Source organism: Parambassis ranga, chromosome 2 (genome assembly GCF_900634625.1).
Source record: "Parambassis ranga chromosome 2, fParRan2.1, whole genome shotgun sequence".
Classification (NCBI taxonomy): domain Eukaryota; kingdom Metazoa; phylum Chordata; class Actinopteri; family Ambassidae; genus Parambassis; species Parambassis ranga.
The window spans coordinates 24,038,317-24,059,481 of NC_041023.1; the positions used below are offsets into that span (position 1 = coordinate 24,038,317).

Consider the following 21,165-nt stretch of genomic DNA (forward strand, 5'->3'; position numbering starts at 1 on the left):
GAGTGTACATTCAGTTGAAGTGATGTTAGAATAAGTCTCATTCCGTACGAAGTGAACGGAAAAACCCTGAAAGGAGCCTAGTCTGTCCAAATAAAACATTTATTACACATTACTGGACTGGGTCCTATCTGCAGAAACGTGTGGTTAAATAAAAGGTCCATCTCCTTTAATGGTCTGAAAAGTGGCGGCTTGCATATTAAGGCTGCATGTAACATAACATTGATTTTTCATCCCAGTGTTTTGTTAACATAAATTCACACAAACATTTATTGTGTCTCCTCTAACATAAACTTGAAGAGCTATTTCTGTAACAGCATAAATGGGATTCAAAGTAACATACAACATATTTTACACCAACAGCAACTGTTCTCTGTGAGCTTCACTTCCATGGTTGCAATCTGCTGGATATCTGAAGTGGTCCTTTCAGTCTTCGTCTTCATCCTTTCAGTCTTCACCAATCAGGGAGAGAAGGGTGAGGCTGAGCCTTCTGCTTTCATCTGCACTCAAGTCTCAAAAAAAAAAACAACCAACACTTTCTTCTTCCTTCTTCACATTTGTGTTTCATCAGTAACAATCTATTACTGGATGTCTTCCACATAGTTAGCAGGATAGAGGCCCGTTTGTCCGTCCTTGAGTCGGCCTTTGCACCAACCCTGATCGTCTTCTTCACCAATTTTGGTGAATTCATCACCTGGAAAACAAGATGACACAGTCAGTTAATCAAAAATGGCAGAACATTTTAAAAACATTTTAAAAACAGTCCACGGTCAGGATTTATTAGCTTCTTCATGTGTTGATTCTGGGTGTTTATCAATACTTGCAGGATTCATACAAAGATATAATGAATGAGTTCTTTAAAACAGGCAAGATGCATGCTGACATCATCCATCAGCGTATATATATGATTCATGAACGTAAAAGACTGTTATCATTATCATCATTATCAATGTACCGCTGAGATGTGTGTAAGATTTTAGACGTCCTAAATTAGCAGCAGACCGAGTTTGGCCACATCAGGCAGAAGTAGCAGCAGGCTAGTCTCTGTTAGCCAGTGTGTTTTAGCATGTGCGCCACATGTGCGCACAGCTCTTTGTTTTTCTCTCTCTGGAGATGCAGTAAATAACAATCTGAACAATGAAATGTCACATAATCTGTATGCACAATCTTCCACGTACCTGCTTTGAAGCTCAGCTCGTCCTGCTCCTGCCCTTCGTAGTCGTAGAGGGCTCTGACCGGCACTGATATGACTGGAGACGCCGGCTCATCCTCGAACGGATTTCCATCACCGTTGGCAGAGAAAGGGTTACCGCCTGTGTCTTCATCCGACCAGTCCGGAGTCTTCTCCATACTGCTAGCGCTACACAAACACACAAAACACACACATAGTTCACACTGGTATTCTCTCACAAGATGTGATGAGAACAACCCCGACATGCCAGATGTAAAAAGATCAAAGTTAGAAAAGCAACAGTCAAAACACAAACAAGCCCAGAATGCAACTCCAGCTCCATTCACCTGAAGACGCTCTTCTTTTTTTCCTACACATGCTTACATATGGCTGCAAGGCAAGCATCTGACCACAATGAAGTGCACACAGTGCTGAAGGAATGGCAGGCACACAGAAAAATGCACAAAAAAGCAGACAAATCATCATCATGAATGTATGATTGGAGTTTGAACCTGATGGCCAGCAGAGGGAGCCACCTGAACACCAGAGAGAGACAAATGCACACTGACACACACACTGTTAGACCGGTTCACAGCTTCTAATCAACTTAAGGTTTCATTCAAACACAAATGCAGCATGCTGTCATGTTACATCAACAGCCAATTGCAAAAAAACTCAGGTCTGGTCTATTAGGAGGTGTGTCAGTGTGCAGATATTCAGATCTGACCGCAAGACAAAGAGAAGTATTTCCCCACGTGGCATCTAATGTTCTGCAGGACATGAAATGGTTAGGACACACACACACTGTGGCTTTCTGTGCAATGCCATTCAGTGACCATGCAGAGCAACACAACAACCTGCCACCTGAGGGGGGAGGGGGACAAAAAGAAGAAAGGGGGTAAAGAAAAGGCGAGAGACGCGGCACGAACGGCGCTCCATGGAGCAAAGATAGAAACAGAAAAGGAGTAGAGGAGGCTGCGGAGGAGTGTTTTCTCCAGTTCACCAACGTTTTTATCTCCTCTTTATTCACACTGTTGTGGTTGACTGTGGTTGTCTGCTGCTCCACGGGCATCTCCTCCTCCTCCTCCTCCTCATCCTGGTCGTCTTCAAATGGGTTCGAGCCTGCTGGGGCCGTTATAGTGGGCACCGTGAGGCTGACAACATGGGACACAGTCAAGAAATGTGTTGTTGACATACCACACAAAAGCACACACCTGTGACAAACAGTGACTAAAGACAACGGAGCGAAGACGAGATGGTGAACAAGTGCTTTTAAACCCACATGTTCTGTTCCAACCTCATATATAGAGTGTACAGAGCAGCATGTGACTACGAACTTCAACATACCATGAGCTGAAATGTTAACCATTCATTTAAACTCTCAACAGCAGTTTAGCAAGTCTGGATTTCACTGCATGTTGATGTGGCGTGCACACACTTTATACTAAACACTGTTTCAATATTATCAGCATACACACATGTGTATGGTGTGTCTGTGTGTCACACCGTGTCTTCTCTAGGATTAAAAAAAGCCATGTGCATAAGATGTGGTTTGTTTAGGGCTGCATTTATGCTTTTTTGAACAAATTGTTTACAAAATGAATAAGTAAAAATAATAAATAATGGTGGGCATAGGAATAAACTCTTCAAGTTAAATATTTAGAAGCATTTCTGCAGCAAAGAGTGGAAGTAAATAACAGATATACAGTTGTTTGTTAGGCTACTGGACTCATTTTTTCTCATTAGTTTTTTTTTAATCTGGATTTGTTTGAGGGGGGTCAGATTTGACCACCTCAGGGACAGTTTTAACCTCACCTTTGACTCAGATGTGCATCAAACAGTTGTTGTTGTGACACATAGATATGCATATTTGCAAAATCATCAATTTCAACTCTGTCTTCTAACTGTTTCGATTATGGTCACTGCACCGTGCACACATTCTTCATTTAAAGTAAGAAAAATAGCATTATTCATACTAGAACTGACTGATTTCCTGGGGTGGCAATAAACCTCATTTATAACTGGTAGCTGGTGGTAGCATTTGTTTTTCTACACGTCATCTTATGTGCTAAAGGTTACAAATGTAACTGGACGTAGAGATTTAAACCTGCTAACAGAGACAACACTACAATAGTGTGCACAGTGAAAACATGTTTACCCACTGCTTAAAACCTTACACACATAGCAACAGTAGCTAAGGATGGGAGAGGCTTAGTGAACAATGTTACCCAGTAATTATTGCATTTATTTATGTGTAGAATAAGCAGAAGGGACATCAACAAAGGCTCATTCCCATGTGGCAAAACAACTGTGTTATTGCAGAAAACTTGTCTAACTGATAATCAATGCAAAGGTACATCAATAAGACACTCCCTTCAACAGCACTTAATTGTCAGCCCTGGGTTGTTTAGGTGCTGAAGAAGTCACACGAAGGCAGTTTACTTCCTCCCATTGTGACTTTTTCACATTAAGGAACCAGACTTATGCTCCACCTGTATCAGAGGAAGCCCACTCCCTGTTTACAGAACTGCTGGACCATGCCGAGCAGTGGCAGCTACCAGTCGGCCCTCGACAGAGTGAAGAAATGTGAACGCCTTTGTTTGTGCAGTCACGCCATGCTCTCCCGAGCTGAGCCTGTGGCATTATCAAAACAAACACTGATCTTTCAGGAGCCTGGCATAATGTAACTTTGGATGGTTTCAGACAACAAACAAACTTGACCTTATCTTACTTAATCCAACAGCTGCTTTGATGCCTTGTCTAATGAGTGTGATTCAAGCTTTACACCATACAAACCTCGGCCGTTTTTTCAAGTTGTAACCACCAACATGCACATATAAAGCACACCATCCATGCTCAGACGATAAACTAACAGGAAAACAATGTGCTGTAAATGCTGGCCGGGGGAGCGGCAGGCAACTTTCTCAAGTTCAAAGGTCAAATGCTTCCCATGCCTGGCATTCCCTTGGTTCACTCCTCTACACACTTCTTTTCCTACTGACATCTAATAAGGGCAGCCAGCAGGTGTTTGCACATTAAAGTAAGGGAACTTCATTACAGAACTACAAAGGAATGCAAAGAGTTAAGGCCAAGACGCAGGCCCATAAAATCCCGTCTTTACAAAGCAGGGCTGAGTTTTTTTATCTTGATCAGCCTTTTGTTTTCATTGCCCTGAACTATTGTGATGTTCTTGCTGCCAATTTCCCTGGAAGGACAATTATATTCTTGTCTTATCAGCTTAAAAAGATGATCAAACATCAAGCAGTTACAAACCTTAACAAAGATGTAATTCCACTATTTATCCATTATTTAGATCATTAAAAGACTAAACTGAAGGAATTTTCTAGAAGTTACTTTCATTTTAAAACATAAGGTAGCCGTGCAGGTGTTTGACTTGAACTACACTAATTTGGCTTTCATAGAACTTTCTAGTACCAGCATTGCTGCTTACAATGGTGTGTGTGTGTGTGTGTGTGTGTAATATTTCCACATTACTTTTGGCACACTTTCAGCTATGTACCAGCAAACTTCAGTCTCCAGGGAATGACTTCTTCCCAACCATCTGCAACAAAAATGTTTACTGTTGCCACGGGAACAGTGGTCTACAGCTAGACGTCATTTCCTGGAGCTTCCCTTATATAACATTTAACAAACATTCCTTAGGAGGACAATGCCACGTGCTGAATGATCTCTGAAGTGGGGAGTTTGGATTAGTAAAGTAAGTGTGTGTGTGTGTGTGCGTATTAAGACCAGATGCTCAGTTTTCAGAAAATGTGAGTCAATGGGAGATCAGATATCTACCTGCTGCTGGTCTTGGCAGACTGAACAGGCTGGTCTGACCCAGTTTGACTGATGCCCGTCAGCGTGACGCCTTCCGACGGCTTCTTCTTTTCTCGTCTGCTGAGGGTTCGGTTCAGGTCTATGGACCAATCCTGGTAAACAGACACACATTATATTAGGTCTACGGACATCTGAGCATGCACGCGCGCACACACACACACACACACACACAGACTCACTGCAACAAAGTCCAGGATCAGTGAAACATTTCTCAAACCATGACACCAAATCTGGATTTAGAAACTGTGCATGAATGTGTGTTTACGTAGCTCAGGGTACGCCGGATAAAACAAGAGACACAAGCATGCACAGTTTCCATCACCTGTGGAAACAGACAGCGCAAAGAGATCTCAACCTCCACCAGAGGCAAACCAGGGAGGACCAAAGGAGAGGCAGGTCAATGAGACAGTCACAGTGAGTGTCCACACAGGGTTTAATTCTGAGTGCCACCAAAAAAGAGCCGCTGACTGTAAATTAAGATAGACAAAGGGGCATGTTTGAAGCACAGTGTGGCAGTACACAAACGGAGCTGAGGTGGCCTGCGATGCCACCAACCCATCTACAGAGACCAAAACTGTTGCTGTAAACATATTTCTGCCGTTATTGTGCTTTTTGTTTTTAACAAGGAGCTCTATGGGCATTGGCTCACTTACACAGCCAGCCTCAAGTGGTCGTTCAAAGAATTGCAGCTTTAGCATTTACTGCTGGCGTTCTGAAAAGTAAGGTCGCTCTGATCATTCCTGGTTGAAAATCTCTTTAAGAAATCAGCTCCTTTTCAGGTAACCAATCATATGTGAGGCACCTGTTGCCCTGGTAACCAAAAGAATGGAGGAGAAGCTTGTCCTGGCTAAATAAATGTCTCCCCACTTATCAGAGAAAAGTTAGTGCTACACCTCCAAACGCTGACTGTTGCTTTGTTACCGTGATGCTGTTGTCATAGAAACCAAAGTTTAGAATGACGGCGTCATTCTATGCCAGAAAAAAAATGCTATGTGGACACAAGACCTACATTTTTTTATAACTAGTAATAAACTCACAATGATGGTTATTTTTAAAAGCTTATTGGAATTAAAGAGGAAGTTACCAGTTCTTAAAATACACAATAGATGATTTATTAGTATTGTAAACTCAGCCTCAGAGTTTCCTAAAGTGATTGTCTAACATGTTTATGGCCCTCTAGTCTGACATGCCACAGGTTTAACAAAGTGGAGACACTAAGGCATCAGAGTTCAAATAATATGAAGAAGAAAATAATTCTGATATCCAGAAAAACTGTCTGGTAATTTAGGGGAACTGATGTCACACACTGCAATTAAAAAAATGACCTTACAGAGAATAGCCATGTGATGTCTACATGTAGTAAGATATAAACAAAAACCACCGCAAACAAACACACAAGAAGCAGTAAGGAGTGAGAGTGTTAGTGCGAATTAAAGCTCCCCCTCCTCCCCCATGGCTGCCTTGACAGAACATGCAGAACTCACTACAATGGACCTTCTTTTAAAGGAGCGAGGACGGGACCATTCCAATTTCTGTCAGACATGGGGAAGCAGGTGTAGAACAGGGTTAATGCAGACTAATCCTAAAGCTGCAGAGCAACCTGCACGAGCATAACATTCCGTAGTTTGCAAGGCAATTAACTATGGCTGTGTTCGCTTTATTCAAATGTCCTGTGAACAGTGGTGTGACAACTTCTTTTTTAGAAGTGTGGAAAAAGAAGATTTAATCCTTTCTATAAAAAGGCATTAGTCAGAAGGAAAAGAAGTGGAAGAACCCTCACTGGAACAAGCTACGCCTGCAGGAGGACAGGACTATAAATTGCAACATACAAGCTCATGCAGCTTTTCATTCACTCTCCCATCTCCATTTTTATTCTTATATCACCTCCTGCTGGGTGAGGAACATAAACTACATCCCTCTCACAGCCACTCTGACTGCTGAGGATAGATTTACCTCCACCCCGGCTGCCAAAGAGTATTCTTCCATGGCAAAGATGACACACAGCTATAACTCCGGCTAGGGCTAAAGTTACGTGGCAAAAAGCTAACGCAATGCTGCGCTTGAAGTCAGACATTATTCAGGATCATTTGTTCTAAGTGGTGGTGAGCACAAGCGGTTCTTAAAGGGGACACACTCTGCATCTCGAGATAGCTTTAACTCACTTTTCAGTATCCTGCTAAATAATAAATAAGGATGATTACTGTGTGTCTTCATTAAGTCAGGAACAACAACCCAATAAAAAAGTGATCCACTTAATAAAGTGAAGTGAGGGATTGTAACCACCCTAAATTGTATTCCTTCTCTTAGTGTACGATGTAGTGTACCTCAAACTGGGGCCAGTTCATTGGCATGCCTGGACCATGATTGGACCGGAACCATTTCAGGTCTTCCTCAGCATCAGTAGCAGAGATTGTGTCTTCCAGCGTGTGGTAGACTGTCTGGAATCTACAGTGACAACACAACAAAGAACACAGAGTTATATTCTGTGTACACTATTTAACCATTAGTTAATAATTCTGTGTCTGACCTGTGATTGGTTGAGAGGTCCAGGTGCTGTTTAACCTCCAGCAGCAGCTCCCTGAAAAAGCGAATTCGTTTGTCTTCAAACTGCTGCCACTGCTCAAACACCTGCTCCATGTTCTCCATATACTGAGGGGTCAACTTGTCGAGCTCGTCCAGGGACTTCTCGTAGCGTTCTTTAGTCTGAGAGAAAAAATGAAGTCTTAAACTTGTAACAAAACATATTTTATATACATCTGAAGCTTATGTCTCGTGTAGACCTGTTACCTTCTGCACCTCCTGCTGACATTTCTCCACCTTCTCCTGGAGCTTCTTTTGGGCGTCAGGGTTGTTGTTGCTCTCTAGCTTGCTGTTAGTTTCCCTGCTGGCTGCCAGCTTCTCTTCTTTACAGGCAGAGTGGTACGCTTTCTTCATCGTCTCCATCTGCAGTTTAAAATACATATTAAAAGATACGTACACAAGAAGCAACCAAGATCCAGTATCTATGCTTCCTGTCCCCTTTAATATCTCAGAAGTGTTTTTAATCCACTAACATGGTTGTTTTGAAAGCTTTTGTAAGGTTGATTTATTTACCTTTTTAAAAAAAGCAACGTCATTACAACAGATTTTCCTAACACAAGCTAGAAATACAAATGTGACTGAGATGACACCTCATATTCATGTGAACGTGTACATGATTCATTTATCAGAAGAGGAATTAAGTCCTCCTGTATCATTTTGTTATATTTAAACTTCCACGGATAAGAAATAAGGAACCAAACTCATCTTTAGTGTTTCTATTTGACTGTCTTTGGACAGTGTCAGGTGAAACTTGGGTTAAAGCCAGAGTCCCACTGAACAAACACTGTGCACATCAGCAGATGACTCTCAGATTACATAGTGTTCTTTTAACTGGCTCAAACAGTGTTTGCGGTTTAGAGGCTACATTCAGTGCATGTCTGTTGTTAACATACGGCAGTTAATTAGCCTCATTTCCTCTCTGCCCTGCACCACTTTGTGTCGCTGTCGTCTGGTCAGTCAATAAATCGCTACTGCAAAAAAACAATACTGCTCAATGACCAGGAGAATTTCCCCACCCCCTGCGTGACGTCACACACACAGGAAATAGGGGGGGGGGGGGTGAGGAGCAAGTGAAGGTTGTGAAGGTTTCCTTTAAGCTGTCACATGCACAGAAACAGAAAGGAATGTGTCGAATAAACAGGCTGCTAAAATGAAAGCAGTAGTAGGAAATGCAATGACCTGATTCTGAACTAACCCCCAGCTCCCTCAGTTTCCTTCCCTTCTTTTGACAATAAAAGTAAAGAAAGGAAAACTGGCTGGCACACTGCAGCACAAGCGTGGCAATAACTTCAACAGTAAGAGGTTACAAATGCTGTGTTGTTGTTTAGTAAGCTGGTAGTCATGGAGAGCCACGACTGCAGCAGTGAGTCAGTAAAATGTAATCATGAGAACTGAAGGGTGAAATTGTGAGATAAGAAGTGACCTGCTAACATGTTTGTAGTTAACAGCTCACCTCTTTGAGTTTCTTGGCCCAGGGTTTCTGTGCTTTGCGGAAGCCGTCATCAGCCTCTTTTGTTTCTTTGAAGCCACCGATCATCTGTTTGTGGTAGGAGTCTCTCTGCCAGTTTTTCAGCTTCTCGTAGTCCTCTCCCATCAGCGCCGCTTTCACCTCCATGTGGAGTTCGCTCACCTTCTCGGCCTCGGTGCACAGAGCGGCCCACGCTCTCTCCAACGTACCATACTGAGGACCTAAGGAGAGAGTTATTTACCAGTTAAATAAATAAATAACTCTGTCAATATTAACTGAGTTTCAACCATTTAAGCTCCTACCTTTCTCTATGAGTTGCCGCCAACGCTTCCCCCATTCTGTGAGCTGCTGTGCGTAGCCCTTTTCAATACGTGCACGCTCATGAATACAGTTCATGAGATCGGTGCAGAGCCGACTGCCATCATCTACCCGTTTCACTGTACGTTTGTAGTTGCCGACCTGTGCGAGAAGAATTAAGACAAAGGATTACATGAAAAAGAGAGAAATAAGGAAGGACAGAGGACAGAAATGTTCACAGCAACAATATTTTCTTACAGAAGCACTGATAAATTGATGTATTCCCTGAGCTTAATCCACAAATTTAAAAAAACAATTACAAATGGATGACTTGTGATATGGGATTTAAGAGATGTCAGCAGTAAAATGATTTCATGCTTCTCACCTCCCAGAAACTGTCACTGGAGACATCGATCATGGAGTCATCGTAGGTGCCGGACATCGCTGCTGCCCAAAGTTACACCCAGAGTGTAGGGCCTAAAAAAACACACACACAAGTTAAAAGTCAGGACATCTGAATTAGGGTTGGGCGATATTGGCAAAAAAAAATAATCACGATTAATTGTGGCATTTAGCGGATAAAGATTAATTTGACGATTAATTGATGACAATTGCACATGTTTTTGACTCTAAGTACTCTAAGTAGTAATAAGTCACCAACCAGCAGAGGTGGGAGTAAGCCACTCATGTGCAAGTCACAAGCAAGTCTCAAGTCATAACCTTCAAGTCCCAAGTCAATGTCATGAGACTCAAGCAAGTCAAGTCATTGCTCAGGTCAAGTAAGTCACAAGTCAAGTCATACAAAAATCGAATGGTCTTCAACTCACAATGGCATATATTGCTCAGTGTCCCTAAAAATATTGGCTTTAGGATACATTTATAATGTTAACAAAATCGATGTTCTTTACTGACTCATGTAATAATGCAACAATAGCTTGATATGTTCATATTACATATTCAAATCAAACATTTACAAAGCTGATTATTATGCATGTGATTATTAACCCATTGGCTGTATAGAATTGTATACAGTCATCAGCGGTGTTCAGTTTTCAATTGAAAGGTTGTATTGGAGGCTCAGCCGTCATCAAAAGTCCAAATGCATCATTTTACATTAAAAACATTCAAGTTCACTATTATATCTAATCAGATCTACTAATTCCAGCCTGTAACCCTTCTCCTCATGTCCATGGCACTACACCACCCGTCACTACACTAGGGTTGGGCGATATTGGCAAAAAAATTAATCACGATTAATTGTGACATTTATCCGATAACAAATAATTTGACGATTAATTGATGACAACTGCACTTACATGTTTTTGACTCTATATCGCCACATTGTTTTAAAATGATACTGACAAATCATCAGTCAAGTTAACTACTTCAGTCTAACAGGTTAAACTGGTGATTAGTCACCAACCAGCCATGTTTGAAATATTTATTGATAACAGATGCACAAACTGCTTCAAAATAATAACGAAGCAAACATTTAAAGTAACTTTGTCCTTCAAATGTTCTTCTCTTAAGCTCACAGAGCAGTGCATATCAACATTAAAACTAAGCAGGACAAATAAGTTCAGAAAAAAAGTCACATCAGTGATTATTTCAAGTTAAAAAAAATATATTAGTCTAGTCTTTGCAAATTAACCTGTGACTGGAATATGTCACACACCAGTGCATGTTTTCACTCATACTGTAGAACAGCAGCAGAAAAAACATTACAATTCCACATTTAAATGTATGTCTGTGTAACTCAACCTGTGTTACTTCCTTTCAGCGCTTACTTTGGTCGTAAGGAGCACAATGACACAACGTATCGCGGATTCTCGGCTGAGTGGAACTATCTGCTGGAGGAGACTTCGCTGTTGTCTCTTTTAATAACAACAAACATCCAGTTACTATGGCAACAACCAACGCTCCACACTGCACTATATACTCCAGCTGTAGCCGGCGTTGTGGCCTCGTTGCGCTTTCTTTGGCTTTCTTCGTGCTCCAGCTTATGGTGACAGACGTTGAACCTCTGTTAGGAACGTGCTGCTCCGCATCATTTAACTGAACGCCACTGCCTTCCGCCATTATTGTTATTGTGGGCTCACATGTGCACGCTTGCGGGTGATGGTGAGAGTACCTCGCACACAAAAATGTGTCACCATGACAAGACACTAATTGCCGTAATCGATAAGTGGCAAATATTAATCGGTGACAGTTTTTCTGACGATTAATTGCACACGATACGATTTTGCACAAGCCTAATCGAAATGTAAATAACACACACATTTTTACATCTAAAAATACTCATTTCTAAGGCGATTGTGAGTTGTTTGATCAATGGTGATACATACTGAATTTTACAATATATGGATAAAAAGTATAAACAGATCATAATACAACAAGAAACAGTTTCACAGTAATATGTTTTTAACAGTCTTTTACACACTTCTCTCTAAACAAAAGCCGAGACACAACATTATTCCTCAGAGACCACAGCTGTAGATCAGATATAGATATGAGGACAAACACAAAAATATATTTCAGAGAAGTAGTTCAGGGTTTGTGTGTGATCTGGTTTTAAAATCTTGACAGCAGGTGGTTGTTTTTACGCATATTTATAACCTCTTCACCCTCATCACACGACAAACTGAAACCACAGCAGTCACTGGCAACACACTGAGTCTCTATTCTGGCAGAGAAAAAAAAACTGTGAGGAGAGGCACACACAGCGGGCCGCTTCCGTTTCCTTCAGACTGGGTTAACAGTTGGTTCTCTGTTACTCCCCTCTCCTCATGTCCATCACTTCAAACTCAACAGTCTCCCTTTATACATCCCCTCAAATTCTCCTCAGCCCCGAGCCTCTCATTCTCATCTCTTTCTTTCTTCAGACCAACTATCAATAGTAACTATATATATTTCCAGATTCCGGCAGAGGCAGACAGACAGCAGCTGACACTTTGCATCGGGATGCAAATGCTTCTCAAGTGACGGCTCGAGATCATGTTTTACTTTGCAGCTCAGTTGCATCTCTCTGAAGCCACTTCTAGGAAGGAAAAACAATCCTAAATAATCTATAGCATAGTAGTTATTGGCTTTTATTGTTACTTTTGATAGTTAGCATACTATTGTAAACAACTAGTAGGCCTGCAGTATGTACTTTCACCTATTTTTGGCTGTAGCTTCAACTGAAGACAATGAGGGCAGGTCAGTTTACATTCCAGGGAATAAAAAGACATTTCTACCAAAGAGACATTTACAGTAGGCAGTAGGAGTGTAAGAAAAAATCGATACCGTGAAATATTGCGATATTTTATTTGGAGATACTGGTATCGATTTAAGTTGTGGCCAAATCAATTTTTTATTGATTATGTATGAGCAAACATTAATTTCCATACTATATATATATATATATATATATATATATATATATATATATATATATATGCAATCGCAATATATACCGTTTTTGTTACAGTATCGGGATATATTGTATATTGTATTGTATCGTTGACATGTGTACCGTGATATGTATCGTATCATCAGATTCTTGCCAATACACACAGCCCTAGTAGGCAGTTTTAATACCCAGTGTAATATTTAACAATAATTAATCAATAGCAAATGAAGACACCTCTGTCATTCAAAAAAAATCACTAATTCAGAGCTATCTACTTGTGAGTGTATCACACAGGATCTTAGTGCCAAGTGTGATCACACAGGGCCTCTTTCAGTTTGTGAGACAGCAAGAGGATGAGAGCTATTGCCGTGCGTGCGTGCGTGTGCGTGTGTTTGTTCATCGATGGTCAGTGGCCCGTGCCCTGCAGGGCAGGACTTAGACAGTGGGTAGCATTGTGGATACCACAGGGCAGAAGCAGACGAACAATCCTTCCTTTAACCATGTTTGAAGTTGACAATCAGGTCAGTCAAACGGCCACACACACACACACACACCCACAGGGATAAACACACAACAGATGTCTGTCACCATTTCTAGATAAAACCACACACTTTAACTTCCTCGATGGTGGCCTTGATAACAGACACAACAGTGGATCACCCTGTATGCATGATATCTGTAACTTATACTCTAATATGCATGTACTGTATCAGGTTGTGATTCTGTTATAGATGCATTTAATATGTGGTGTCTAAAAAGATTATTTTTACGAGCCTTAAATGTCAAACAGGAATGAAAACCATTGTAAACATATTTCAGCCTGTTCACACAGGTTTGGTGTGACTGCCTTGTTAATGTGTTTGTGCTGTTATCTGTAGGTTTGCATCAAAGAGTCCTGTATCCAAACAAATTGTGAGGCAGTCTGACTGAAATGAGAGTGCACACCAAAGACATCTCTAAACAAACCCAAAACAAGATGAGGACATTTGAATGCAACAAAATACACCTTCATTAGGTGGATGGAATAAAAAAATACACACACCTCAATTAATGATGGTGTGTTGTCCTTCCTTCTTGTTCCCTAACAGCTGTCACTACATTCTTCATTCATCAATCACTGTGGCTGCACAAGAGGGGAACACACACGAGGAACACATGGAGCGAACCGCAAATATCTGCTGTACACAAACACACACACACACACCAACATGTCTGCTGACATCCAACACTGATGCTGCAGTGCTTTACTTGTAGGCCTGTCGCGATAAACAATAAATCAATTAATTGCACTATAACTTTTAATGGGCCGCGATAAATTACATTTGCATGCTCGTTTGTTGTCCTCTCTCTCTTTCTCTCCCTCTCCCTGCCAAAGAGTCAAAAGGCGTCGTAGCGTATAAAGAGTGCCCGCGGCTTCTGTCTTAAAATGTGTCAAATCAACAGGTAGCTCTTATTTTTTAACTCATGTAACGTTTAGGGGATGTTCTGAGCAGACCACGGTCAGCTCGCTGTCTGCGTCGCCACGGTGCGTCACAGTGCTGCAAGGCTTGGACGCTGGTTACAGCAACACAGAAGCAGAAGCTGCACAACACCGGTTCAGCAGTTCGAAACAATTCACCACGAGACTAAACATGCTTATGTATACAACCTGCCATCGGAGAGAGTCCGCGTTGTACGAGTGAAGTTCTCTGCCTTCTCACTGGCGGCACTCGCGGCAGCGCCACCCATTAGTTCTCTTGGCCAGTCCTCTGTCCTTGTGCCATCTCTATCAGTTTATTAGGGCCCGAGCACCGAATGGTGCAAGAGCCCTATTGAAATTCGAGAAATTATTATTATTATTATTGTTATTATGATTCTCCCGCGTCTTTGGACGAATTTTTGACCCCCTGCACGTGCTCAAAAACTCACCAAACTTTACCCAAAATTGTCCCCCAGCTAAAATTTTTACTTGACACTGTCGCCATTGGTGGGCGTGCCCACATGCCTCTACAGCGCCCCCTAACGTGTGAAAATATTCACAGCAACTGCTAAAGACTTGAGACTTGGTACACAGATGTATCGCCATGTGACGAGAAAAAAAGCCTCTTGGACGAAAATTCCACGATGTACAGGAAGTCCGCCATTTTGACAAAAACACACCTTGTTCCACTTTGCACACCCCGCAGTTTTGCAAACTCGTCCTAGGGGAATTGCTTGATATGGCTGAAAATTGTTGCACTCGCCCTTAAGGCCTTAGGGACCAAAAGTTATCAAAAACGCAGCACTTCGTCATACGGTCTGGCTGTGGCGCCACCACCAAGTTGACCCTTCACCAACGCACAGGAAATGGATGTGTTTGTGGCTGTATCTCCCACATACTTCATCCAATGTAAATGAAAAAAAATCAGGCACGCTGAGCCTGTCATTCTGAACAGATCGATATGCTAATGAACAGAAACTCTCATAGCGCCACCTACTGGCAGTATGAATTGTGTTCAGGCTGATTATCCATGTTCCACACCTCGTATTTGAACGAACTCCTCCTTGGGAAATACTCTGACGGACCTGAGATTTTGTCACCTGGTTCTGAAGACATGGCTGAGCAAAAGTTATCAAAAATGCAGCTTGATGTTACACCGTGTGGGCGGGGCATCGCCACAAAGGTGACCCTTTGCCACCAGAGAGAAAGCTTCTGTGTTTCTTGATTTGTTCATCCTACCTGCCTCTTACTCTATCATGACATCAGCCCCTGTGCACCTTTTCATATCACCCCATCGCCATATGTGGGCGTGGCCACATGGCTCAGCAGCGCCCCCTGGAATGAGATCTGCTTCCCTGTTTGACCTACAGACATGAAAATTGGTACGCATACGTATCACCTCTAGACAAGAAAAAAAGAGGTATCCTCTAAAACGCACAGGAAGTCTGCCATTTTGAAAAAACTGCGCCAGTTTGCAGTTTTCTCTCCCCGCACTTTTACAAACTCCTCCTAGAGGACTTCTCCAATCCACCTGAAACTTGGTCTGGTTACTCTTAAGGCATTAGGCACCAAAACTTATCAAAAACACAGCACCTCGTCACACGGTCTGGCCGTGGTACCACCACAAAGTTGACCCTTCACCAACTCACAGGAAATGCATGTATTTTTGCCCGTATGTCCCACATACTTCATCCTATGTGGATGAAACTTTACAGTCATGCGGAACATCAGACGCTGCACAGATTGACATGCTGATATGCTACAGTCACTGCGCCACCTACTGGCCGGAGGACCTGTCTTTTGTACATGTGTGTTTTGCTGTACTCTTCTGCCCTGCAGAACACAGCTCGTGCCGGTACAGCTGGGAGAGAGGTCGTGGGCCGATAGGGGAGGCGGCGGCTGCTGGTCCCGTGGACCGCCGCAAGGGCCGTCATCACTGCTTGCAGCTTTGGCGTTTTTAAAATTCACTGCAGCTGTCTGCGCACAGTGGCCCGATGCACATACACACACACAAACACACATGCAGACACATGTGCGCACATACAGGTGAGCCCACTCCCAGCAGCAGGTAGAGTGGGTGTTGTTTGGCTCTCTGTTGCTCATGACATGCTGGGTTGACTTAACTCCATAGACTATGCCCAGATAAGCCATGGTAATAGGCCTACCACTACTCATATTAATAATAATATCAACATTAGTATTATTAATAATAATAATAATAATAATAATGATAATAATGATGATAATAGTGTTGATAATTGGGGCCTTTCCAGTGTTAAATGTTCTTTAGAAATTAAAGTTTATTAATCTTTGAAAGGGTGTACTTGCATTATATGTCGTTATTATATTAGTTGAACATGGTCTCAAAACGACAATATTATCGCTTATCGCAATAATTTCTCTTGGCAATTAATCGTCCAGCAAAATCTGTTATCGTGACAGGCCTATTTACTTGTGTAACTTCACTTGGGTACATGTTCCTGTTTTGGCATTAAGATGACAGTGAATTGGGGAATTCCTTCTTCACAATCAGTGGTCTAAATTAACCAACTGAAAATAGGAGCAAATGCCTGTGCACACGCTTGGCTCTGTGGGAACATGGAGGTGGGGAGGCTGTGTTAAACAATCAAATGCAGCATGACCCAGGACTGTAAACAATGCTGTTGACTAAGCTGAGGTCTGAAGTCCACTCAGGCTGTCAGACAGAAAATCCAACAACACTCTATGAACTGCTATGACCAAGCTAAAACACACACAATTAAAGAGACATTCATATTTGTCATTTAAACTTTAGGCAACAACTAAAAGCACAAAAATCTGTCATCACCGTTGCTACAGAAACATGGCTGAACATGGCTTCTTAGAGCACAGATTATGTAATCAAGCACAACAATGATATCCACTAAAGGCTGATAAGTAAATGCTGGAATTCGGTTGCTAAAAAAAAGCAGATAGAAGTGAGCAAATGCCTAAACTGAAACTAAACCAGGCTGACTTAAGCTAGGGCTTGCAAAAATGAGTACTTTTCTCATTAAATGATTCAGAGAGTGTACAGGAGAGGAGAGGCAGTGTGTGACACAGCAAGAGATGATTATGTGTGTAATTATTAAAAGCACATGATAGCTTTCAGTGAGAAGGCCTGAGTCACTTCTCAGCAATAGACAACAAATGAAGGTGTACTAAAAGGAGTCTGATGAAGAACCACCAGAGAGGAAGAAAGAAGCTGGCTATGAAAAACACAGAGTCACATAGGGTACAAGGGCCTGTTCTTATCCAGAAGCCACCAGCACGATGTCTATTCACCCCATGTTTATGTGTCAGAGTGCTCGCACAGACAGCAGTGTCATGCATGGAACTGAAGAGGAGGAAACAACAGGATATACAGAGGACAGAGATGAGCGCATACACAGCTGACAGGCACATGCACGCCTGCCCTAAAGCTGTTTATGTTAGTGGGTGAAAAATATGACCAAATGTAGCACTTCATGAATGGATGATTGTGTTTTACTCACGAGTCCTACCTTCAAATTTTCAACCTACCAACAAACTTGTATTAACATTGTGTAGCAAGGACATTTAATGTCACACAATCACTGCCTCTATCAGCGTCTGGAGAGGAGGAGTGTGTGTGTGTGTGTGTGTGTGTGTGTGTGTGTGTGTGTGTGTGTGTGTGTGTGTGTGTAGTGAGTGAACCTAAAAGGTTGTTTCAAATACTAGAAACTCCAAACTTCTGTCTGGATGACTGTAAGCCTGTTAAAAAGGCTCCTGTCCCCCAGACAGGTTGGACTATGGTTCTTTTACTCCTGGTTATTTCACCAGGACTGATTACATAACATCCATATTGTAAAAGTTAGCACTCTGCTGTGTGTGCTGTATGTCTTAATCACATGAAAAATGTTTATCTGACCAGGGGTCATTTTTTTCTGTCAGTTTCCATTTCCTTCATTTGTTGCATAAAGCGCCTGCAATATCTCCCAGGCGGGGAGTGCAGCTGAGCTGATCTATCCCCTCAATATTGCGGTTTCACGGCAGGACATTGCTAAATCCTGACTGGGCTGTTGTAGAAAAAAAAACACAATCACTCCTTCACTTCTTTCTCTGTCATGCACACAAGCTTGAAGTTCAGATGTATCCATAGCAATGGTGGGTTGCGACCTTGATTTTCTTTCACTGTCAGTGAGTAACCTCTGCCCTCCTTCCTCGTGTGAGCTCAACAGCTGTATGGCACAGCTGATCTCAGAGGAATATGCTCTTTCGAAAGTAGAGGCCTCTCCATTACAGGCCTTACAGAGAGCTCTGGCAGAGCTTCAAACTGCAGTTAAGGGGCTCTAAAAACACCAGACAATGAAACCGTTGGTCCATCAACACCAGGTCAACTGTAGCCTCAACATAACGGACCAAAAAAGAAATATTCTTTGCTCCATGGACAGGGAAAAACAATGGCATTTGTTCCACAGGTTCAGGCACTTTCCACTGGGCACGCCAGCAGCACAGAGAGGAACATAATGGAGGGAAATTCAGTATTACATGAAAGGGAAGGGGAGATCCTGACGTCACTGGTGGGTGAAGTCCGCATTTTTTTTCCTGTGGAAGCCCTGGTCTTGTCTGATTGATCTGATCTTCTCTGCATTTTCATGGCTTTCTGCAGTTGGTTTAACTGTACTTGCAATGACCAGAAGGCATGTGAACGATGGGGAATTTTCCGTCGCAATCAATTAATCTATTTTTTCAATTAGTTTGCAAAACTGCAGATAAATTTGATTTTTTTAGAACCAAATATCTCCAGGCAAAAGAGCTAATAAAAATATAATTGTGGACACTTAAGAATTACTGCAAGTGCCTTTTCTCTAAAGACTTTAATAATGTATAAGTATCAGGAAAGTTTAGGTGTATGATGATATACTGGCGTTTGCATGCTCATATCCCTTTAACTGCTTCACATGTGCACCTGTACAGACCCTTCTAAATGGAGGGCAGTGCCTTCAGCCTAAACTGGAATACCCTTTCTAAGTTTAGATGTGAGGAGCAATAAGTTCACAAGCTCCCCCAGAAAAAAAAATAAAAACAGGAACCAGCAGGATTTTCACTACTGCTTTACCCTGACAACCCTCCACCTCATACAAACAGAAACCACACAGATCACCCAGCAAGACTGCCTAAATACCCCCCTCTGCTACCTTTCAATGACTCATGGCAGTATAGTGAGTATTGACTGTCTTCCTCATGATACTCCACGTGATTGATTGCCTCGTGATGATCAGGGTCTCACTGTGAAAGGTGAATGTATGACTATCACCAACACTCTGAAAAACACACATGTATAAACACACAGTACAGGAGTCTGGACTTGGCAGCTAGCTGGCACTGCGCAAAACAAACACTCAGTGACTGAGCTGAGCCCGGAGCTTGAGACAGATCAGAACACACACCGATTCATGAACTGACAGTTTTCACAGGAAAAAAGACAACATTATATAATATAGTGAGGCATACTCTCCACCGTGACATGACATGGGGCAGAAGGTTATCTTTCCTTGCGAAACCTGCCCCGCCCTTTATCACTCCAAGCACAGAAACACTCTACGAAAACTGCTGAGCTGAAGTGAAACATCTCCACAGAACTGCATGAATTAATATGCTTTAAAACAGCCACATGTTCGACATTAAGTACATCACCACGACCTAACGGTGCTAGTTTAAATGTATGGACCTTTAATACCCTGAAATATCCAAGTTGCTGCATCCGCGTTGAACAGTCTATCATGAACTTTAATTTGACAAATTATTGCACTCCTGAGACCAACTGAACAGTCGTCAAATTATAGTTCTCATACGACTAAACACCCTTTTTGTTTCGCCAAACTTTGCCACATCGGGAAGTAAGTCAACTTTAAGGTTAGCCCCTCGTTAGCTCCAATGATACCGAAATAGCTAACATTCAAGCTAACAAAAAGTTCGTTCAACTATTAAAAGTCTGAGTGTAAACTTACCTGGAACTGGTTAATTCCTCTTGAGGAATTACTGAAGAGTTATTTGTTCAGTTGGTGCTAATATACAAATCTTTTCGCCGTTTTTCTGCTCAGCAGCGGCACCATGGATCGACTGACTGACACAAGCGTCAGCTCCCCCCCTCAGCCCGGAACCGCACTTCCGCTCAGGAGTTTCAAAATAAGACTGAAGGCGAAGTAGGTGAATAGTATAATTATTTAAAGAACATTTAGATAAGGACTTTAATACATTAATATTTTATACTTTTATGCTTTTTAAATTAATGTATTACTTTACTAATTAAGTAGCTGATGAAGACAAAACAAAAATAAACATTGCACAAAGGTTTGACATTATGCATAACAACCAAATATTAGTGATGAATACACTTTTAATTAGAAATAATATTATTTCCGCTGTTTGACTAGTTAAATCTGGTTAACTTTAGGTAAGGTAATGTCAGGCGTGCCTTCTGACGTCACCCCCCCCCCCCCCACCAAATAAAAAATAAAAAAATAAAAAAAAAATCCCAGAGGTTCTTAACGGGAGGTCCTCCAGAAGGTCCTGGATGGATTTCTAAGGGTCACCAGCAAAGTGAGTGAATCTCTTTGTAAAATCCCTGAAAGCATATAATTATATTAAAAATAAGCAATCACCTAAAAATCATCACACTAATTTCATAAAGGTCATTTCATGTGGAATCATCCAGCTTCAGGCACATCAGCCAGATGAACCCCTCGGATATTAAAAAAAAAAGAAATCGAGAGTTTTAGGTCTGTAATTTAGAGAAGACACCATTCACCACAAACCAACAGAGATGCTGGGGTTTGTGTTATGTCACTATTTATATAAAGGCTAAACAGAAAATGACATTATGAAAGCAGCTAACTGACGTTTCTTTCTAGAAAAAGGAAGTTAAAACCTTGCTGGGCAGCAAATTTAGACTTAAGGCAATGCACACTTTCACATATGTT

At 41.8% G+C, this 21,165-nt stretch overlaps 1 protein-coding gene across 2 annotated transcripts; it reads right to left on the bottom strand.

The window, feature by feature from the left end:
* Positions 1-83: 83 nt before the first annotated feature.
* Positions 84-20,346, bottom strand: pacsin2 (protein kinase C and casein kinase substrate in neurons 2). 2 transcript variants are annotated; one of them, XM_028429749.1, is made up of 11 exons: positions 20,194-20,346; positions 9,739-9,830; positions 9,359-9,515; positions 9,042-9,277; positions 7,796-7,951; positions 7,536-7,711; positions 7,333-7,453; positions 4,970-5,100; positions 2,176-2,322; positions 1,176-1,357; positions 84-691 (listed from the first exon to the last, which is right to left on the bottom strand). In XM_028429749.1, exons 2-11 carry the CDS (start codon positions 9,793-9,795, stop codon positions 579-581), a joined length of 1,476 nt encoding a protein of 491 aa, XP_028285550.1. In that variant the 5' UTR covers positions 9,796-9,830; positions 20,194-20,346; the 3' UTR covers positions 84-578. The 2 variants fall into 2 exon arrangements, with proteins under 2 accessions (XP_028285550.1, XP_028285556.1); XM_028429755.1 differs by lacking the exon at positions 2,176-2,322.
* Between the last annotated feature and the right edge of the window lie 819 nt (positions 20,347-21,165).

Coding starts and splice junctions, on each gene's coding strand:
- pacsin2 (XM_028429749.1), bottom strand. CDS start 9,795: ATGTCCGGCACCTACGATGACTCCATGATCGATGTCTCCAGTGACAGT. Junction 7,952..9,041: donor GGGCCAAGAAACTCAAAGAG/GTGAGCTGTTAA, acceptor TTTAAACTGCAG/ATGGAGACGATGAAGAAAGC. Junction 7,454..7,535: donor GACCTCTCAACCAATCACAG/GTCAGACACAGA, acceptor TTGTCACTGTAG/ATTCCAGACAGTCTACCACA.